This window comes from Delphinapterus leucas, chromosome 17 (assembly GCF_059928025.1).
Source record: "Delphinapterus leucas isolate spDelLeu-1000000601 "Yukka" chromosome 17, BTC_Dleu_Yukka2, whole genome shotgun sequence".
Classification (NCBI taxonomy): Eukaryota; Metazoa; Chordata; class Mammalia; order Artiodactyla; family Monodontidae; genus Delphinapterus; species Delphinapterus leucas.
Window position 1 is genome coordinate 74,812,100 of NC_143145.1, and position 15,078 is coordinate 74,827,177.

Genomic DNA, 15,078 nt, shown 5'->3' on the forward strand with positions numbered 1-15,078 from the left:
TCACTGTATCATTTAATCCCAAACTCTCCAGATGGAAACATTCCATTTAACTTAACAGGGCGCTTTTGTGATCTCTACTGTTCAAGTCTGACTGCTGCCAAGTGTGTAGCTACTTTTAGATGAAACAGAGCATCTGTACTGCACACATAACTATCTTCAGTATATACAGTTTGACAATTTAGTACTAGAGTTAAGTATTTGAAAAAACCATTTGATACATTCGTGGTTCTTTTGAAGTATATTTACATAGAAGATTTAATTGAGCATTAACTAGAATGTGCATTGACCAAAGTGTGTTTCAAGCTTTAGATTTATTGTTGAACAAATTTCTGGGAGGAAAAAAAAAGTTATAGTTAATTTCCAAAACAAGAAGTAACCAAGAGTTAAAGTGGTTCTAAAATACGGACCTAAAAATTCATCTTTCTGCATAATTGGAAATTACAGAGTTGTTTTGGGGGTGAACTATATTAATTAGGGGGAACTCGATGCACACGAGTTTTACTCAAGGGATTTGGATTGTAAATAGAAGTCTAACATAAAGCCCCAAATTATCTCACAATTTACAGTAGTTTTCTAGTCTGCCAGAAGAGGGAGGTAAAGCAAAAGAGAAATGTAATTCATAGGTTAAACAGAAAAGGGCAGGACTTTGGTTTTTCATAAGTTACATGCAAATTTCACTTAAGTAGCACCAGGTGCGGGGAGTGCACTCACCCTCTGCCCATCTTGGCCTGACCCAGGTTGGATGAGGTTTCCGTGTGGGGCTACATTAAACTCTAGGACCACAAGCAAAGTGGCTCAGAGGCAGAATAACTGTCCTATCCTTTAACCTTTAGAGTTGGCTTATGCTGAGTCTCGCCAGGACTCAGGGAACAACACTTGGAAAAACCACCACTACCTACCAACAGGTTAATGGGCTAGGATTTCAAGGCTATAGTTTCTTCTCCAAAGTGACAGTGCCACACAAATAAAAGCAGCAGTAGTAGTCCAGGAGTCAAAGGACCTGAATTCAGTTTCCACTCTGGGCAAGAGGGAGAAAAATGACTACTGAATATCTACTATGTGCTGAAGGTATTGTATATAATCTCCACGTTTACTCCCTACCATAGGTAACTACTATCCCCATTTTAGAGCAGGAAAGGGAGGTAGAAAGGCCAAGTACTTGCCTCAGGACATGTAGGTCAGTAAACAGCACTCAACCCTGTCAGGGTTGTTTTTTGCGATTACCTCCTGTCTGATGTGAATTGTGCCATTATCACAGACAACTAAGTTTACCACAGCATTCACTAGTGGCAAGTCAACTGTTGTCAATGTATGTATATGTTGTGTTTTCAAAATACACTCACCATCCTCTCTGACGGCATTAAGACTGTTCAAAACAAACAGGAACTACTTAACCTTGACTGGGTCCTGTACTGGACAATGCAGAGGACTGACCCCTGATTTTCCAACGAGCCCAATGGCTGTTACTTTTTTTTTAACTTTTATTGTAATATAGCTGATTTACAATGTTGTGTTAGTTTCAGGTGTACAGCAAAGTGATTCAGTTACACTTCTATATATACATTTCTTTTTTCTTTTCAAATTAGTGGCATTCTCCTAATTTCCAGTTTGCTGGTTAAAACAAATGTAGGACTTGCAGACCTGCACTGAGGTTTTGCTGTTCCTGGAGGGTCACAATTTTGGCAATCTGAGCTCTGAGGGCAGCAAGCTCACTTTCGAGGGCACAGATCTTCTGCAGTGCTTCCTCGTTGGCCAGTGTCATGGTCTGCAGTGGAGGCTCTTCCGGAGACAGGTTTGGTAAGGAAAACTGCCGGCCTAGGGGCCTCTCGAAGAAAGGAAGATCATCCTGAAGGGGTTGCCTTTTCCGGATCTCTGTCCTTCAAGGAAGACAGAAGGTTGGCTGTCACACAGGCTTTGTTAGGGAATGTAAAAAATCATCATTTCAAAGTCAATCAGAACACAGCAGAACATAACATCTGAGAACCATTTTTCAGGCTGACCTTACATAAAACCCCTGCTGTAAGTTTCAAAACAACAAAGCACTTATCAACCTGATGTAGATACACACCACACCAGGTTTCTTGTTGGCATCATTCTTCTTAATCTTTATCTCTACGTTATATGCACAAGCCAACACTATCCGGAGGAATCACAGATTCCAACAATGTTTTTGCTAATTCATGTTTTGTTTTGGTGGTTTGAACTAAGGTGATGCAACTTTTAATGCTGTTAAAAATGGTAAACTGGGACTTCGCTGGTGGTGCAGTGGATAAGACTCCACGCTCCCAATGAAGGGGGCCCGGGTTCGATCCCTGGTCAGGGAACTAGAGCCCACATGCATGCTGCAACTAAGAGTTCGCATGCCACAACTAAGGAGCCCAGAGCCACAACTACGACCCAGTGCAATCAAATAAATATTTTTTTTAAAAAAAGGTAAACTAGGGCTTCCCTGGTGGCGCAGTGGTTGAGAGTCCGCCTGCCGATGCAGGGGACACGGGTTCGTGCCCCCGGTCCAGGAAGATTCCACATGCCGTGGAGCGGCTGGGCCTGTGAGCCATGGCCACTGAGCCTGTGTGTCCGGAGTCTGTGCTCCGCAGTGGGAGAGGCCACAACAGTGAGAGGCCCGCGTACCACAAAAAAAAATAATAAATAAAATAAATAAATAAAGGTAAACTAATTATTGGCTATATTTGACAATCAAATCAAATCAGTAATCCATTAGCCCTTCCCCAGGGTCTTGGTTTCTGCATTTCGATGTCCGTGTTTTCCACTTGTGATAGAATACACCAAACTGCAAGACACACTGTAACAATATGGGCCAAATTACAGCATAAGAAACTGAAAAGGGGGAAAAAGTAATTACAATTGAACCCATGCAGTAATTATACAGATGGTCTCATTTTCACTTGAGCGTAAAGAAAGGTTTTCTAATATGCACTGCTTCGTAGGTTGAGAATAAAATTCAGATTTCAACTGTCAATTTATATATTTATCCATTTCCTCCTATTTTCTACAGTTAGGTTTTTCCAGCCTCTAAGCCCTTTTTTTCTTCATCCAGCTTTATTGTGGAATAACTGACAAATATTGTGTGTGTGTGTGTGTGTATATATACACACACACACATAGTACAGCATGATGATTTGTTAATGTGTATACATTTTGAAATAATCACCACAATCAAGTTAATTAACGTATGCCAGTTCCCCTCACAGTCTCACGTGGTCATGTGACGGAGCTGTGTCTAACAAGATGGTGAGCCACTTCGGAAGGCTGCTTAGAGGGCAGTGACTCAACTCTACAAGAAAGAAAGTCCTTTCATCTCTAGCCCTACCCACTTTTCCTGCTTCTGAGAGCCTTGAGAGTCGCTGAAGGACAGAAGCTAACCTTGACAGTAAAGCCAAAGCTAAGGATGGCAAAGAACCTGGCTGGTCCCTGAGGACACAGTGGAGCCACTGTCAGCTTCAGACTATCCACTCTGGATGTTTTTGACTTGAGAAAAATTTCCATCACCATTATTTTGGGCTTCTGTTTGATGTAGTCAAACTCAGACTGACTGTTGTAACATTCACCAACATTATACTGTATTTCAGTTTTCCTTTAACTGAACACTGCTATTTTAGTTTTGCTTGAGAGCTATGATAACTCATTCTACCTAGTGTCTGAATGAATGAATTCTTGGACCTTCAGCTTTTGGTATTTTGCACTGAATTCAGTTGTTTTTCTTCATATCTAATTTTGATTATGCCCTGTTAATTAAACTGTCATACACAGAGGCTGCTTGCAAATTGTTTTTTACCTGTAGTATTAATTATTAAACAAAAATATTTGGAGAATAAATGTCCTCGTTATTACCTAACTAGCAACCAACTTTAATAATACTAACCTCATTCACTTTATTTAATTTAGAATATCTGTGGGGTAGGGAAATATATTGGGCTTGCAAAGCTTTAATTACCATTTCCTTTCTTACCCCACACGGGGAAGAAACAGGTGATGAAATGTCTAAAAAAAGTACATAACGATTAAACAAAGGCAAAAACTTTTATAAGAAACAATACCAATGCTCTGATTAAATACATTAATATGTTCTCTGAAAGATTATATGTTATATAAGTTCAGATTAGAGCATGTGCTCTAATCAACCTGCAATAAAGAAAGTAATTTTAATAAGACATTAAATTTTTTTTAAATCACTATGGCTTTTTGTTAATATAACACTGAATTTTGATTTCTACTTACCTTTCATAGGGTAGGTCAAATAATTTCGTTAAACGTCTCTATACGATAAACACGTTAAATTACAAGAAGACAGATATTAGTCTACTGAATGAAGTTTTTTTGGGGGGGATACTTACATAGTTATTTAATCAGTATAATGTCAAATATTTAATATGGTTCCTCAACTATATTCTTGACAACTGTCTAATAAAACATATTAAAACACTACTTTTAAAATAGTGTTTTAAAATACTATTTTAAAAATATTACGTTTTGAAAGAACTAAGGAAACCACTGGTAGATAGGATACTGGCAGAGACAGAATTCTAGTCCTGAGGAAAGATCTGGGTAAAATATAGAAATCTCAAATAAATGTACAGTTAAAGTATCACACTTGTTCGAAGCGACAGTGGAGAAAGGAGGAAGACTACTAGTAGGAACGGAGACGGCGGGTCTCGAGCAGGGGATGATCAGAAGCAGAGAGTTCTCAAGACAGGGGACAGGCGCCCTGCCACAGGCAGCCGGGTGGAGCACCTGGAGGGTGACAACTGGATGGAAGTGCAGCCGAGCAGAGAAGCACGAGAGCCTGGAGGTAAAGACGCACCTCTACCCCCTACCGTCTCCCATTTTCCATGAAAGTTGGATTTTGCTTTGTTTATCTGAACTTACCTAAGAGAATGAATATTTTATTGGGAACATATTTTCATATTATGTATGAGTGCAGAGGTTTCATAAACTATATATTATAACAGCAAATAAAGATAAATTTTATTTATTTTTTATTTTTTTGCGGTACACGGGCTTCTCACCGCTGTGGCCTCTCCCGTTGCGGAGCACAGGCTCCGGACGCGCAGGCTCAGCGGCCATGGCTCACGGGCCCAGCCACTCCGCGGCATGTGGGATCTTCCCAGACCGGGGCATGAACCCGTGTCACCTGCATCGGCAGGCGGACTCTCAACCACTGCGCCACCAGGGAAGCCCTAAAGATAAATTTTGAATGCCAGAATCTTTAGTGCTACTAAACAAAAAAATGATGTTATAATAACTGTTTTTTCAAGAACTCGTAGTCACTTTAGTAGTGAGTATACCCTCCCAGATCACAGGATCCAAAAGTATTATATGCTTTTACGTTTGTTTTAAAATGTTATCACTCAAGTAAGCCAATCGTCTAATCCCATGAACATTTACACTTCGATACCCAGAACTGGAACGAGATAATAGGGCGATTTGGATTAAGAGATCAACTACAAGGCATGTTTGAACAGCTTCCTTTCTTTAAGATATCTTCCAGCCAAAATACACTGTAAGAGGAAATTAACCAATACTTAACAGCAAACTACACTGTTTAAGAAAAATAAGAATTAAGCTTCTACCTCTCCCCATAACTCCTCCAGATGAATTCTATCCTTTTGTTTTTGCATCTACTGAGAATTAAGGGATAAGCACTCATTAATCTTGAAAAACAGTGTGCCAGGGTAAGAGGGAAAAAGTTTAGGACCTTTAGCAAAACGATTTAAGTGACAGTGTCAGATCATCTATATTTTATATGTCTATACTATTTTTATAACTTTGGTATAGATTCTGCATTTCCCTGCTATGGGTTGACAGCTATGGGTTCAAACAAATTATAGGAAATGTGGAAGTTTAAATGTGGATTTTTAGAAGCTGGAAAAGGAAAATAATCTTGAAATGATCATGCATTCTCAAAGACACAGAAAGATTTGACATTTACAGAAGCTTGAGAACCAAAGGCAAAAAAATAAAGAAAAAGAGTTGCTCTGTAATATTCTTATATATGGAAAAGCTTAGGTTTTATGAAAATTCTCATACATGTCCCTTCCTTTAAAACTATAAACACACACACACCCTTTTCCCACAGACATCTGTTTTATAAGGCAGTCTACAAATAACTCGCTCTCAGAACCAATCTGTTTTGCCATCCTTCAGAATACAAGGCTATTAAAGAGCTAGAATATAGAGGCAAAAGTAACCCAAACTAAGAAATGCTCTTTTCCACTAAATCTGTGTATAATTCAGAGAAATTTTAAGTAAACAAATATAAAAACAAAAAGAACAAAAGAGGCATCAAGTACGGATGTCCCAAAAGCAGAAGACAAACAGCCAAAGTATGATCATTTCTTAAAAACACTGTCTGCCGCAGACCTACTAGAGGATGGACTTGAGGATACGGGGAGGGGGAAGGGTGAGCTGTGACAGAGAGAGAGAGAGGCTTGGACATATGTACACTACCAAACGTAAAACACATAGCTAGTGGGAAGCAGCCACATAGCACCGGGAGATCAGCTTGGTGGTTTGTGACCACCTAGAGGGGTGGGATAGGGAGGGTGGGAGGGAGACAAAAGAGGGAGGGGATATGGGGATATATGTATACGTATAGCTGATTCACTTTGTTATAAAGCAGAAACTAACACACCATTGTAAAGCAATTATACTCCAATAAAGATGTTTTTAAAAAAAAATACGGTCTGCATACTGACTTGTGCTGGCGAGACTTCTACCCTTTTTGTTTGATTTGGCTCTGAAGTGCCTATGGCACAAGGGTGCAGGCTCCCCTTCAGAGTACCATCCACACGAAGTGTCTGGCTCGCTTACCTTTTCAATGTTAGTATCAAGGGCGGCCACTCTGAAGTACAACATACACAGACACGAAGGGCTTTTTAAGCTCCACTGACTATTTTAAAGAAAATCCTCAATTAAATACAATGTACCTCTTGGATCCTTTCCCCTTACCTCACAGTTAATGACAACTCAAAATCTGAGATTCTTTTAAATGAGCCCAGTGCCCTGTGAAAGGTGGTATTCCCCGGATGACTTTTATTGAGTCTCCCTCACTGTTTTAGTTGAGAGAATAGCTTAGAAAGGTACAGAAATACATGTTACTGTCAATAGGGTGCGGAGAAGGGAGGACAACTCGTAATGTAGTTCCCTGAAAGCACAAAGTTGGGTAGAAAGCTAACAATATTTTTCAAAGTGAGCAAATAGCTGGATAAAGACAACTGGACTAGGGAAATTATTCTGAGGGAAGTAATCCATGAAAGGACTATAGTGGGGAATAGTCAGGACTGTCATGAGGCTGCAGACCCAGATGACTAGTGGGATTCATCGCCTATTCTAGATTCTGTTCAACACAAGTCTCGTTTTGTATTTTAAAAGCTGGATCTTGGGCTTCCCTGGTGGCGCAGTGGTTGACAGTCCGCCTGCCGATGCAGGGGACGCAGGTTCGTGCCCCGGTCCGGGAGGATCCCTCATGCCGCGGAGCGGCTGGGCCCGTGAGCCATGGCCGCTGAGCCTGCGCGTCCGGAGCCTGTGCTCCGCAACGGAGAGGCCACAACAGTGAGAGGCCCATGTACCGCAAAAAAAAAAAAAGCTGGATCTTCCTATAAGTGATATTTAGTGGCAATGACATTTCTTCCTTGAATGCAGTACTGTACTGATGTGCATTATTAGTTAATGTCTAGTGTCAAATACTTAAGATTAAAATGGGAATGAATAACATCTGCTGTTTGCTGTGCTGTGAGTAGGAAACCGTCTTGCCCTGATCCTTTGTGTCTCCTGGTGTACACTTGCACCTATGGCGCTGTGGCCAGCCAGCCTGCTTGCTTGCTGAGTCATTTCCTTTGGAGTCTTGTTACTCACTGTCATGCTCTGTGAGGTTGGGGTTCTTCCCCGACACTCCTTAAAAAACAGCACATTTCATTTTACAATTGATATCTTTAGTCAAAGCCTTCAGTCTCACTTTATTCACTATTCTTATATCAGATTTTTGTAAATACATTCATCTTAATTCATTAGATTACAAACATTCTGGTATAAGAAAAAGGGCTACCTCAAATACTTTTAAATCCTATGAACCTGTAAATTTTTATTTAATACATACTCAGTTTGATATGTACGTGGGCACTAAGAATTAAGAATTAGATACAATTAGAAATTAACATATTAATAAAGAATGAACAAAGTGGAGTTAAACTTGAAACATTTCAATATTCCTTAAATAATGTTCTACTCCAGGGAGAAAGTATGTGCAAATGATGGGACCGACAAGGGTATAATTTCCAAAATATACGAACAGCTCATAAAACTCAACAACAAAAACACAACCCAAATGAAAAATGGGCAGAAGACCTAAATAGACTTTTCTCCAAAGACGACATACAGATGGGTCAACAGGCACATGGAAAGATGTTCAACATCCCTTATTATTAAAGAAATGTGAATCAAAACTACAATGAGATACCACCTCACATCAGTCAGAATGGCCATCATTAAAAAGTCTACAAATAACGAATGCTGGAGGGACTTCCCTGGTGGCCCAGTGGTAAAGAATCTGCCTTTCAATGCAGGGGACGTGGGTTTGATCCCTGGTCAGGGAACTAAGATCCCACATGCTGCAGGGCAACAAAGCCTACGCGCCACAACTACTGAGCTTGTGCACCTCAATGGGAGAGACTGTGTGCCGCAAACTACACAGCCCATGCTCCCTGGAGCCTGCACACAACTAGAGAGAAGCCCACGTGCTGCAACTAACACCCAACATGGCCAAAAATAAATACATACATACATACATACATAAATAAATGCTGGAGAGGGTGTGGAGAAAAGGGGATCCTCCTGCACTGTTGGTGGGAATGTAAATTGGTGCAGCCACTACGTAAAACAGTATGGAGGTTCCTTAAAAAACTAAAAATAGAGCTGACACATGATCCAGCAATGCCACTCCTGGGCATATATCCAGAGAAAACTCTAATTCAAAAAGATACACGCACCCCTATGTTCATAGCAGCACTATTCACAATAGCCAAGACATAGAAACAGCCTAAATGCCCATCAACAGATGAATGGATAAAAAAGATGTGATATATATATACAATGGAATACTACTCAGCCATAAAAAAAGAATGAAATAATGCCATTTGCAGCAAAATGGGTGGACCTAGAGGTTATCATACTAAGTGAAGTATGTCAGAAAGAGAAAGACAAATACCATATGACATCACTTATACATGGAATCTAAAATATGACACAAATGAACTATCTATGAAACAGAAACAGACTCACAAGAGAACAGACTTGTGGTTGCCAAGGGGGAGAGGGGGTGAGGAAGGGATGGAGTGGGAATTTGGGGTTAGCAGATACAAACTGGTATATATAGAATGGATAAACAACAAGGTCCTACGGTATAGCACAGGGAACTATATTCAATATCCTGGGACAAACCATAATGGAAAAGAATGTAAAAAAGAATGTATGTATAACTGAATCACTTCGCTATACAGCAGAAATTAACACACTGTAAATCAACTATACATCAATTAAAAAAATAAATTTTTAAAAAAATATTCTACTCCAAAAGCAATCAAAAACTTGATGACAGGGGCTTCCCTGGTGGCACAGTGGTTAAGAATCCAGCTGCCAATGCAGCGGACACGGGTTTGAGCCCTGGTCTGGGAAGATCCCACATGCCATGGAGCAACTAAGCCAGTGCATCACAACTACTGAGCCTGCACTCTAGAGCCACGAGCCACAACTACTGAAACACGTGGGCCTAGAGCCCATGCTCCACAACAAGAGAAGCCACCGCAGTGAGAAGCCCGTACACCAGAACGAAGAGCAGCCCCCACTTGACGCAACTAGAGAAAGCCCGCGTGCAGCAACGAAGACCCAACACGGCCAAAAATAAATAAAATAAATTTATTTTAAAATAAACACAAAACTTGATGACAATGCCTATGATGTCTGCTAGAAGCCACATAGATTATAGTCTTTAATTTCATCACACATAGTGCAAATGTTATGCTGTGTCTATGTCCAAAGACTACACATTCTCCATAGGCTACGATTATGAAAGAGAACAAGTTAATTATCTGAGACAAGACTCTCAGTTATATTGATTCTTTCAAAGGATCTCAATGCTTCTTATAAAAATGAAGATTTCTTTCCAATCCTGGGGCCATTCTGTTAATTCAAAGGGAAATAAAAACGTGTACAGAACAGAAAAAAAAATGAGGACTTACTTGTGCATGGCACTGTGCTATAAGTTTTCTCATGCTATCTTTCAAAATTCTCCTCTCAAAGTAGGTATTGGTGCTTCCAATTTAGAGATGAGAAAACTGAAGTTCAGTGTATTTGAAAAAAAAAAATCAATTGTACAATAACCAATTAAGGACTCATGTGTATGCCACTTTCCCAGAGAGATAATACTGTAACATTGTAACCAACAGTTATAGAAATGCCATCAACAAATTTCAAGGGAGAAATAAGAAACAAATATATTGAATAGCTTTGGCTTTCATATAAATATAAATGTGACAGGCAGGGAAACACTCAAATGGCAATACATAAATCTTGAAAGTACTCTACTTCATATTATGTTTTTAAGATTTAAGTTACAGTTATGAGTTAAGTTACAATAAAAAACTGCCATGGAAATGCAGTTAATATCAAAATGACAGATGTAAAAAGACTCAAACTGCCTGGTAAGAGTACTAGTATTAAATAATTGTCAAGACAATGTAAAATTCCATCAGCTTTCATCCTTCTATTTTGTCCTATTGATTAAAATACATGATATGGTAAATCTGCTATCTCATCAATCTGTACAAAACACACTTTATCTGGTATGTGAAACTGATCAAATAGAGCTTCCTCAAAGCTCCCGTCCTTAGGAAGATGGTGAGACTTAGATGTGTCAGCCTGTTTATCAGGATATCAGCCACAGGAACATAACACAGAGTACCTTTCCCAGCCATCTAGGTTTATTATACCCATCCACAGTTAATCACAACTGATGCAAAAGGTGATATAGCACCACACAGCAAAATAAAAAGTCTGCCCAATCTCTCTAGTCACATGGGCCGTGTCATTAACCTTGGAACTCTAGGGCCACTTCCCACCTGTCTGTTGACTTCCTCCTCCAGAGCATTGCGCAAATCCAGCTGGGTCTCCTCTGTTTCCTTCTCACTTTGTTCAGGTTCAGATTATCTTTACCTAGAATGCTTCCAGGCACCTTTTCAAAGATCCTTTAGCCAATTACTTTCAACATCATAGACAAAATCCATTATCCAAATCCATTATGCCAACTCAATTACTCTATAATCACAATCCCCATAATAGCTACCCCATAATGTCATGTCAAGTACAAACATGACATTTGTGTTAAAAGCCCTTTAGAGACTTTTCTAGGAAGATGAAGCAGATGAACTTTTCACTATTCTTCCTCCTAACTACAACTATAATCTCTGGACATCATATATAAAACAAATGTAAGAAGACTTTCGGACTTCCCCGGTGGTGCGGTCATTAAGAATCCGCCTGCCAATGCAGGGGACACGGGTTCAATCCCTGGTCTGGGAAGGTCCCACATGCTGCGGGGCAACTAAGCCCACATGCCACAACTACTGAGCCCGTGCACCACAACTACTGAGCCTGCGCTCTAGAGCCCGTGAGCCACAACTACCGAGCCCACATGCCACAACTACTGAAGCCTGCATGCTGTAGGGCCCATGTGCCACAACTACTGAAGCTCGCACACCTAGAGCCCATGCTCTGCAACAAGAGAAGCCACCGCAATGAGCAGCCCATGCACTGCAACGAAGAGTAGCCCCCACTTGCTGCAACTAGAGAAAGCCTGCATGTAGCAACAAAGACCCAATGCAGGGGCTTCCCTGCTGGTGCAGTGATTAAGAATCCACCTGCCAATGCAGGGGACATGGGTTTGTGCCCTGGTCTGGGAAGATCCCACACGCCACAGAGCAACTAAGCCCGTGCGCCACAACTACTGAGCCTGCATGCCTAGAGCCCATGCTCCACAACAAGAGAAGCCACTGCAGTGAGAAGCCCGCGCACTGCAACAAAGAGTAGCCCCTGCTTGCTGCAACTAGAGAAAGCCCACGCACAGCAATGAAGACCCAACGCAGCCAAAAAATAATTAATTTTTTTAAAAAGACAATGCAGCAGAAAAATAAAGTTAAAAGAAAAAAACACCAAGAAAAAGAAGTGCAAAAAAAAAAAAAGACTTCAGGCAGAGAGAAGACAGACTGAGTTGGACCTTGGGATCCAAAAGAAAAAGAAAAAAAAAAAAAAAAACCCCAGCCTAGGAGTGAGTTCCTTGAGTTTCCTTTTACCTCATATATCCCAGACTGGGCACTGGAGTAACAGGTAACCCAGAAATGCCAATGGATGCAGGGGAAAAAGTCTCAACAAAAGCCTGCTCTCTTAGCCAAAGGACCAAGAAAGGGGCAGCCTCCCACAATAGATAACTTATATAAAATAAGTGCTCTACTCCAGCCAACATCACAGAAAATGCTGCGGCCCCACCTCCACCAAGGCTAACTTCCCTCCTTTCTAGGCTGTAATGAGATGCCTCAAACCCTACAAGATGGTGTCAGAGAAAGCAGGGACTTACTCACCTCCCTGTAAGACAGTGGAGACAATCTGGGGTGGGGTGTGGGGGCAGAATTACACCCCATCCAGCATCAATGAAGCAGCCTCCCCTATCTGCTAGGATGGTGCCCCAGGAGGCCTCGTGGGGAGTTGGGGCACCCACCGCCACCCAGCAGTAATATGCCCAGCAGTAAAATAGAGCACTGCCCTGCGGGTGACTGGAGGCCGAGTGGGAAACCTGGACTTCTGCTCCCACCTGGTAGTAACAAGATGGCACACACTCCTCCCTTGCTATTAGTGAAAGCCAGCTAAAAGAAAAAGCTGAAATAAGATCCAAAATCTCAGATACTCAAAATATCTAGGTTTCAGTAAAATCACTCTTCATGCCAAGACCCAAAAAGAACACAAACTGAATGGAAAAAGACAATCAGTAGATGCCAACTCTGAGATGACAAGAGATGTTTGAATTATCTGACAGATTTCAAAGCAGCTACAATAAAAAGGCTTCAATGAGCATTTAGCAGCACTCTTGAAACAAATGAAAATAATAGTCTCAGCAAAAAAAAAAAAAAAAAGGGGGTGGGGAACCAAATAAAACTTTTAGAACCAAAAAGTAAAATAACTGAAATAACACAATGGATAGGAACAAAAGCAGAATGGAGAAGACAGAGGGAAGAATCAGTGAACTTAGAGACAGAACAACAGAAGTTATCCAATCTGGAAAACAAAAAATGAACCAACTAGGGAAAAACATGAGCAGAGTCTCGGTGACCTGTGTGGCTACAAGAGAAGATCTAGTAATTGTGGCATCAGGGTCCCAGGAGAGGAGTAAAACGGCAAGGCTGAAAAAGTACTTAAAAAAAATAATGGCAGGGCTTCGTTCCAGCCTGATGGGCGTCGAAGGCAGGCCAGTCTGTGGCCAAACAACGAGGCCACATTACAGCGGGACAGTGACTGCGACCACGCTGTGGGCCCCAGACAGGCGAGGAGACAAGACGGCAGAGTAGAAGGGCTTGAACACACCTCCTCTCACGAAAACACCAAAATCACAACTAACTGCTGAACAATCATTGACAAAAAAGCATGAAACCTACCAAAAAAGATATTCAAAGACAAAGAACAGGCCACAACGAAATGGTAGGAGGGGCGCATTCATGATACAACCAAATCCCATACCCACCGGGTGGGCAACACACAAACTGGAAAATAATTGTATCACAGAGGTTCTCCCATAGGAGTGAGAGCTCTGAGCCCCACATCAGGCTCCCTGGTCAGGGAGTCTTGGCATTGGGAGGAGCCCCCAGAGGATTTCGCTTTGAAGCCCAGCAGCGCTTGACCGCAGAAACTCCACAGGACTCGAGGAAAGGGAAATCCTACTCTTGGAGGGCACACACAAGGTCTTGTGTGCACTAGAACCCAAGGAAAAAGCAGTGACTTCAGAGGATCCTGGGCCAGACCTACCTGCTGGTCTTAGAGGGTCTCCTGGGGAGGTGAGGAGGGCTGTAGGTCACTGTGGGGAAGAGGACACTGGTGACAGAGGTACCAGGGAGTACTCATTAGCGAGAGCTCTCCTGGAGGCTGCCATTTTGACACCAAGTCCTGGGCCATCCAACAGCCTGTAGGCTTCAGTGCTGGGACACCTCAGACGAAACAACCAACAGGGTGAAAACACACCACACGCATCAGCAGACAGGCTGCCTAAGTCTTTCTGAGCCCACAGCCACATCTAAACACGCCCCTTGACATGGCCCTACCCACGAGAGGGACAAACCCACAAGTGGCCAGGCACCAGTCCTTCCAGCCAGGAAGCCTGCACAAGCCTCTAGACCAGCCTCACCCGCCAGGGGGCAGACACCAGACGCAAGAGGAACTACTATCCTGCAGCCTGCAGAACAGAGACTGCAAACACAGAAAGACTGACAAAATGAGACAGCAGAGGAATATGTTCCAGACAAGGGAACAAGATAAAACCCCAGAAGAACAACTAAGTTAAGTGCAGAAAGGCAATCTACCTGGAAAAGAATTCAGAGTAATGATAGTAAAGATGATCCAAGATCTCGGAAAAAGAATGGGGGCACGGACTCAGAAGATACAAGAAATGCTTAACAAAGAGTTAGAAGATGTAAAGAACAAACAAACAATTGAACAATAACTGAAATCACAAATACACTAGAAGAAATCAATAGCAGAATAAATAAGGGAGAAGAACATATAAGTGAGCTGGAAGACAGAATGGTGGAAATCACTGCTGCAGAGCAGAATAAAGAAAAAAGAATGAAAAGAAGTGAGGACAGTTTAAGAGACCTCTGGGACAACATTAAACACACCAACATTCACATTATAGAGGTCCCAGAAGAAGAGAGAGAGAAACGGCCTAAGAAAATATTTGAAGAGATAAAGCTGAAAACTTCCCTGATGTGGAACAGGAAACAGTCACCCAAGTCCAGGAAGCACAGA

At 41.6% G+C, this 15,078-nt stretch overlaps 1 protein-coding gene across 4 annotated transcripts in view; it reads right to left on the reverse strand.

The window, feature by feature from the left end:
* Nucleotides 1-15,078, reverse strand: part of MTFR1 (mitochondrial fission regulator 1) — an 80,045-nt gene that overhangs the window by 9,662 nt on the left and 55,305 nt on the right. For all 4 annotated transcript variants that reach the window (XM_022595286.3, XM_022595285.3, XM_022595287.2 and 1 more), the window contains one exon: nucleotides 1,642-1,877. In XM_022595286.3, the coding sequence (XP_022450994.2) occupies nucleotides 1,642-1,877 (236 nt within the window). The remainder of the gene's footprint in view (nucleotides 1-1,641; nucleotides 1,878-15,078) is intronic.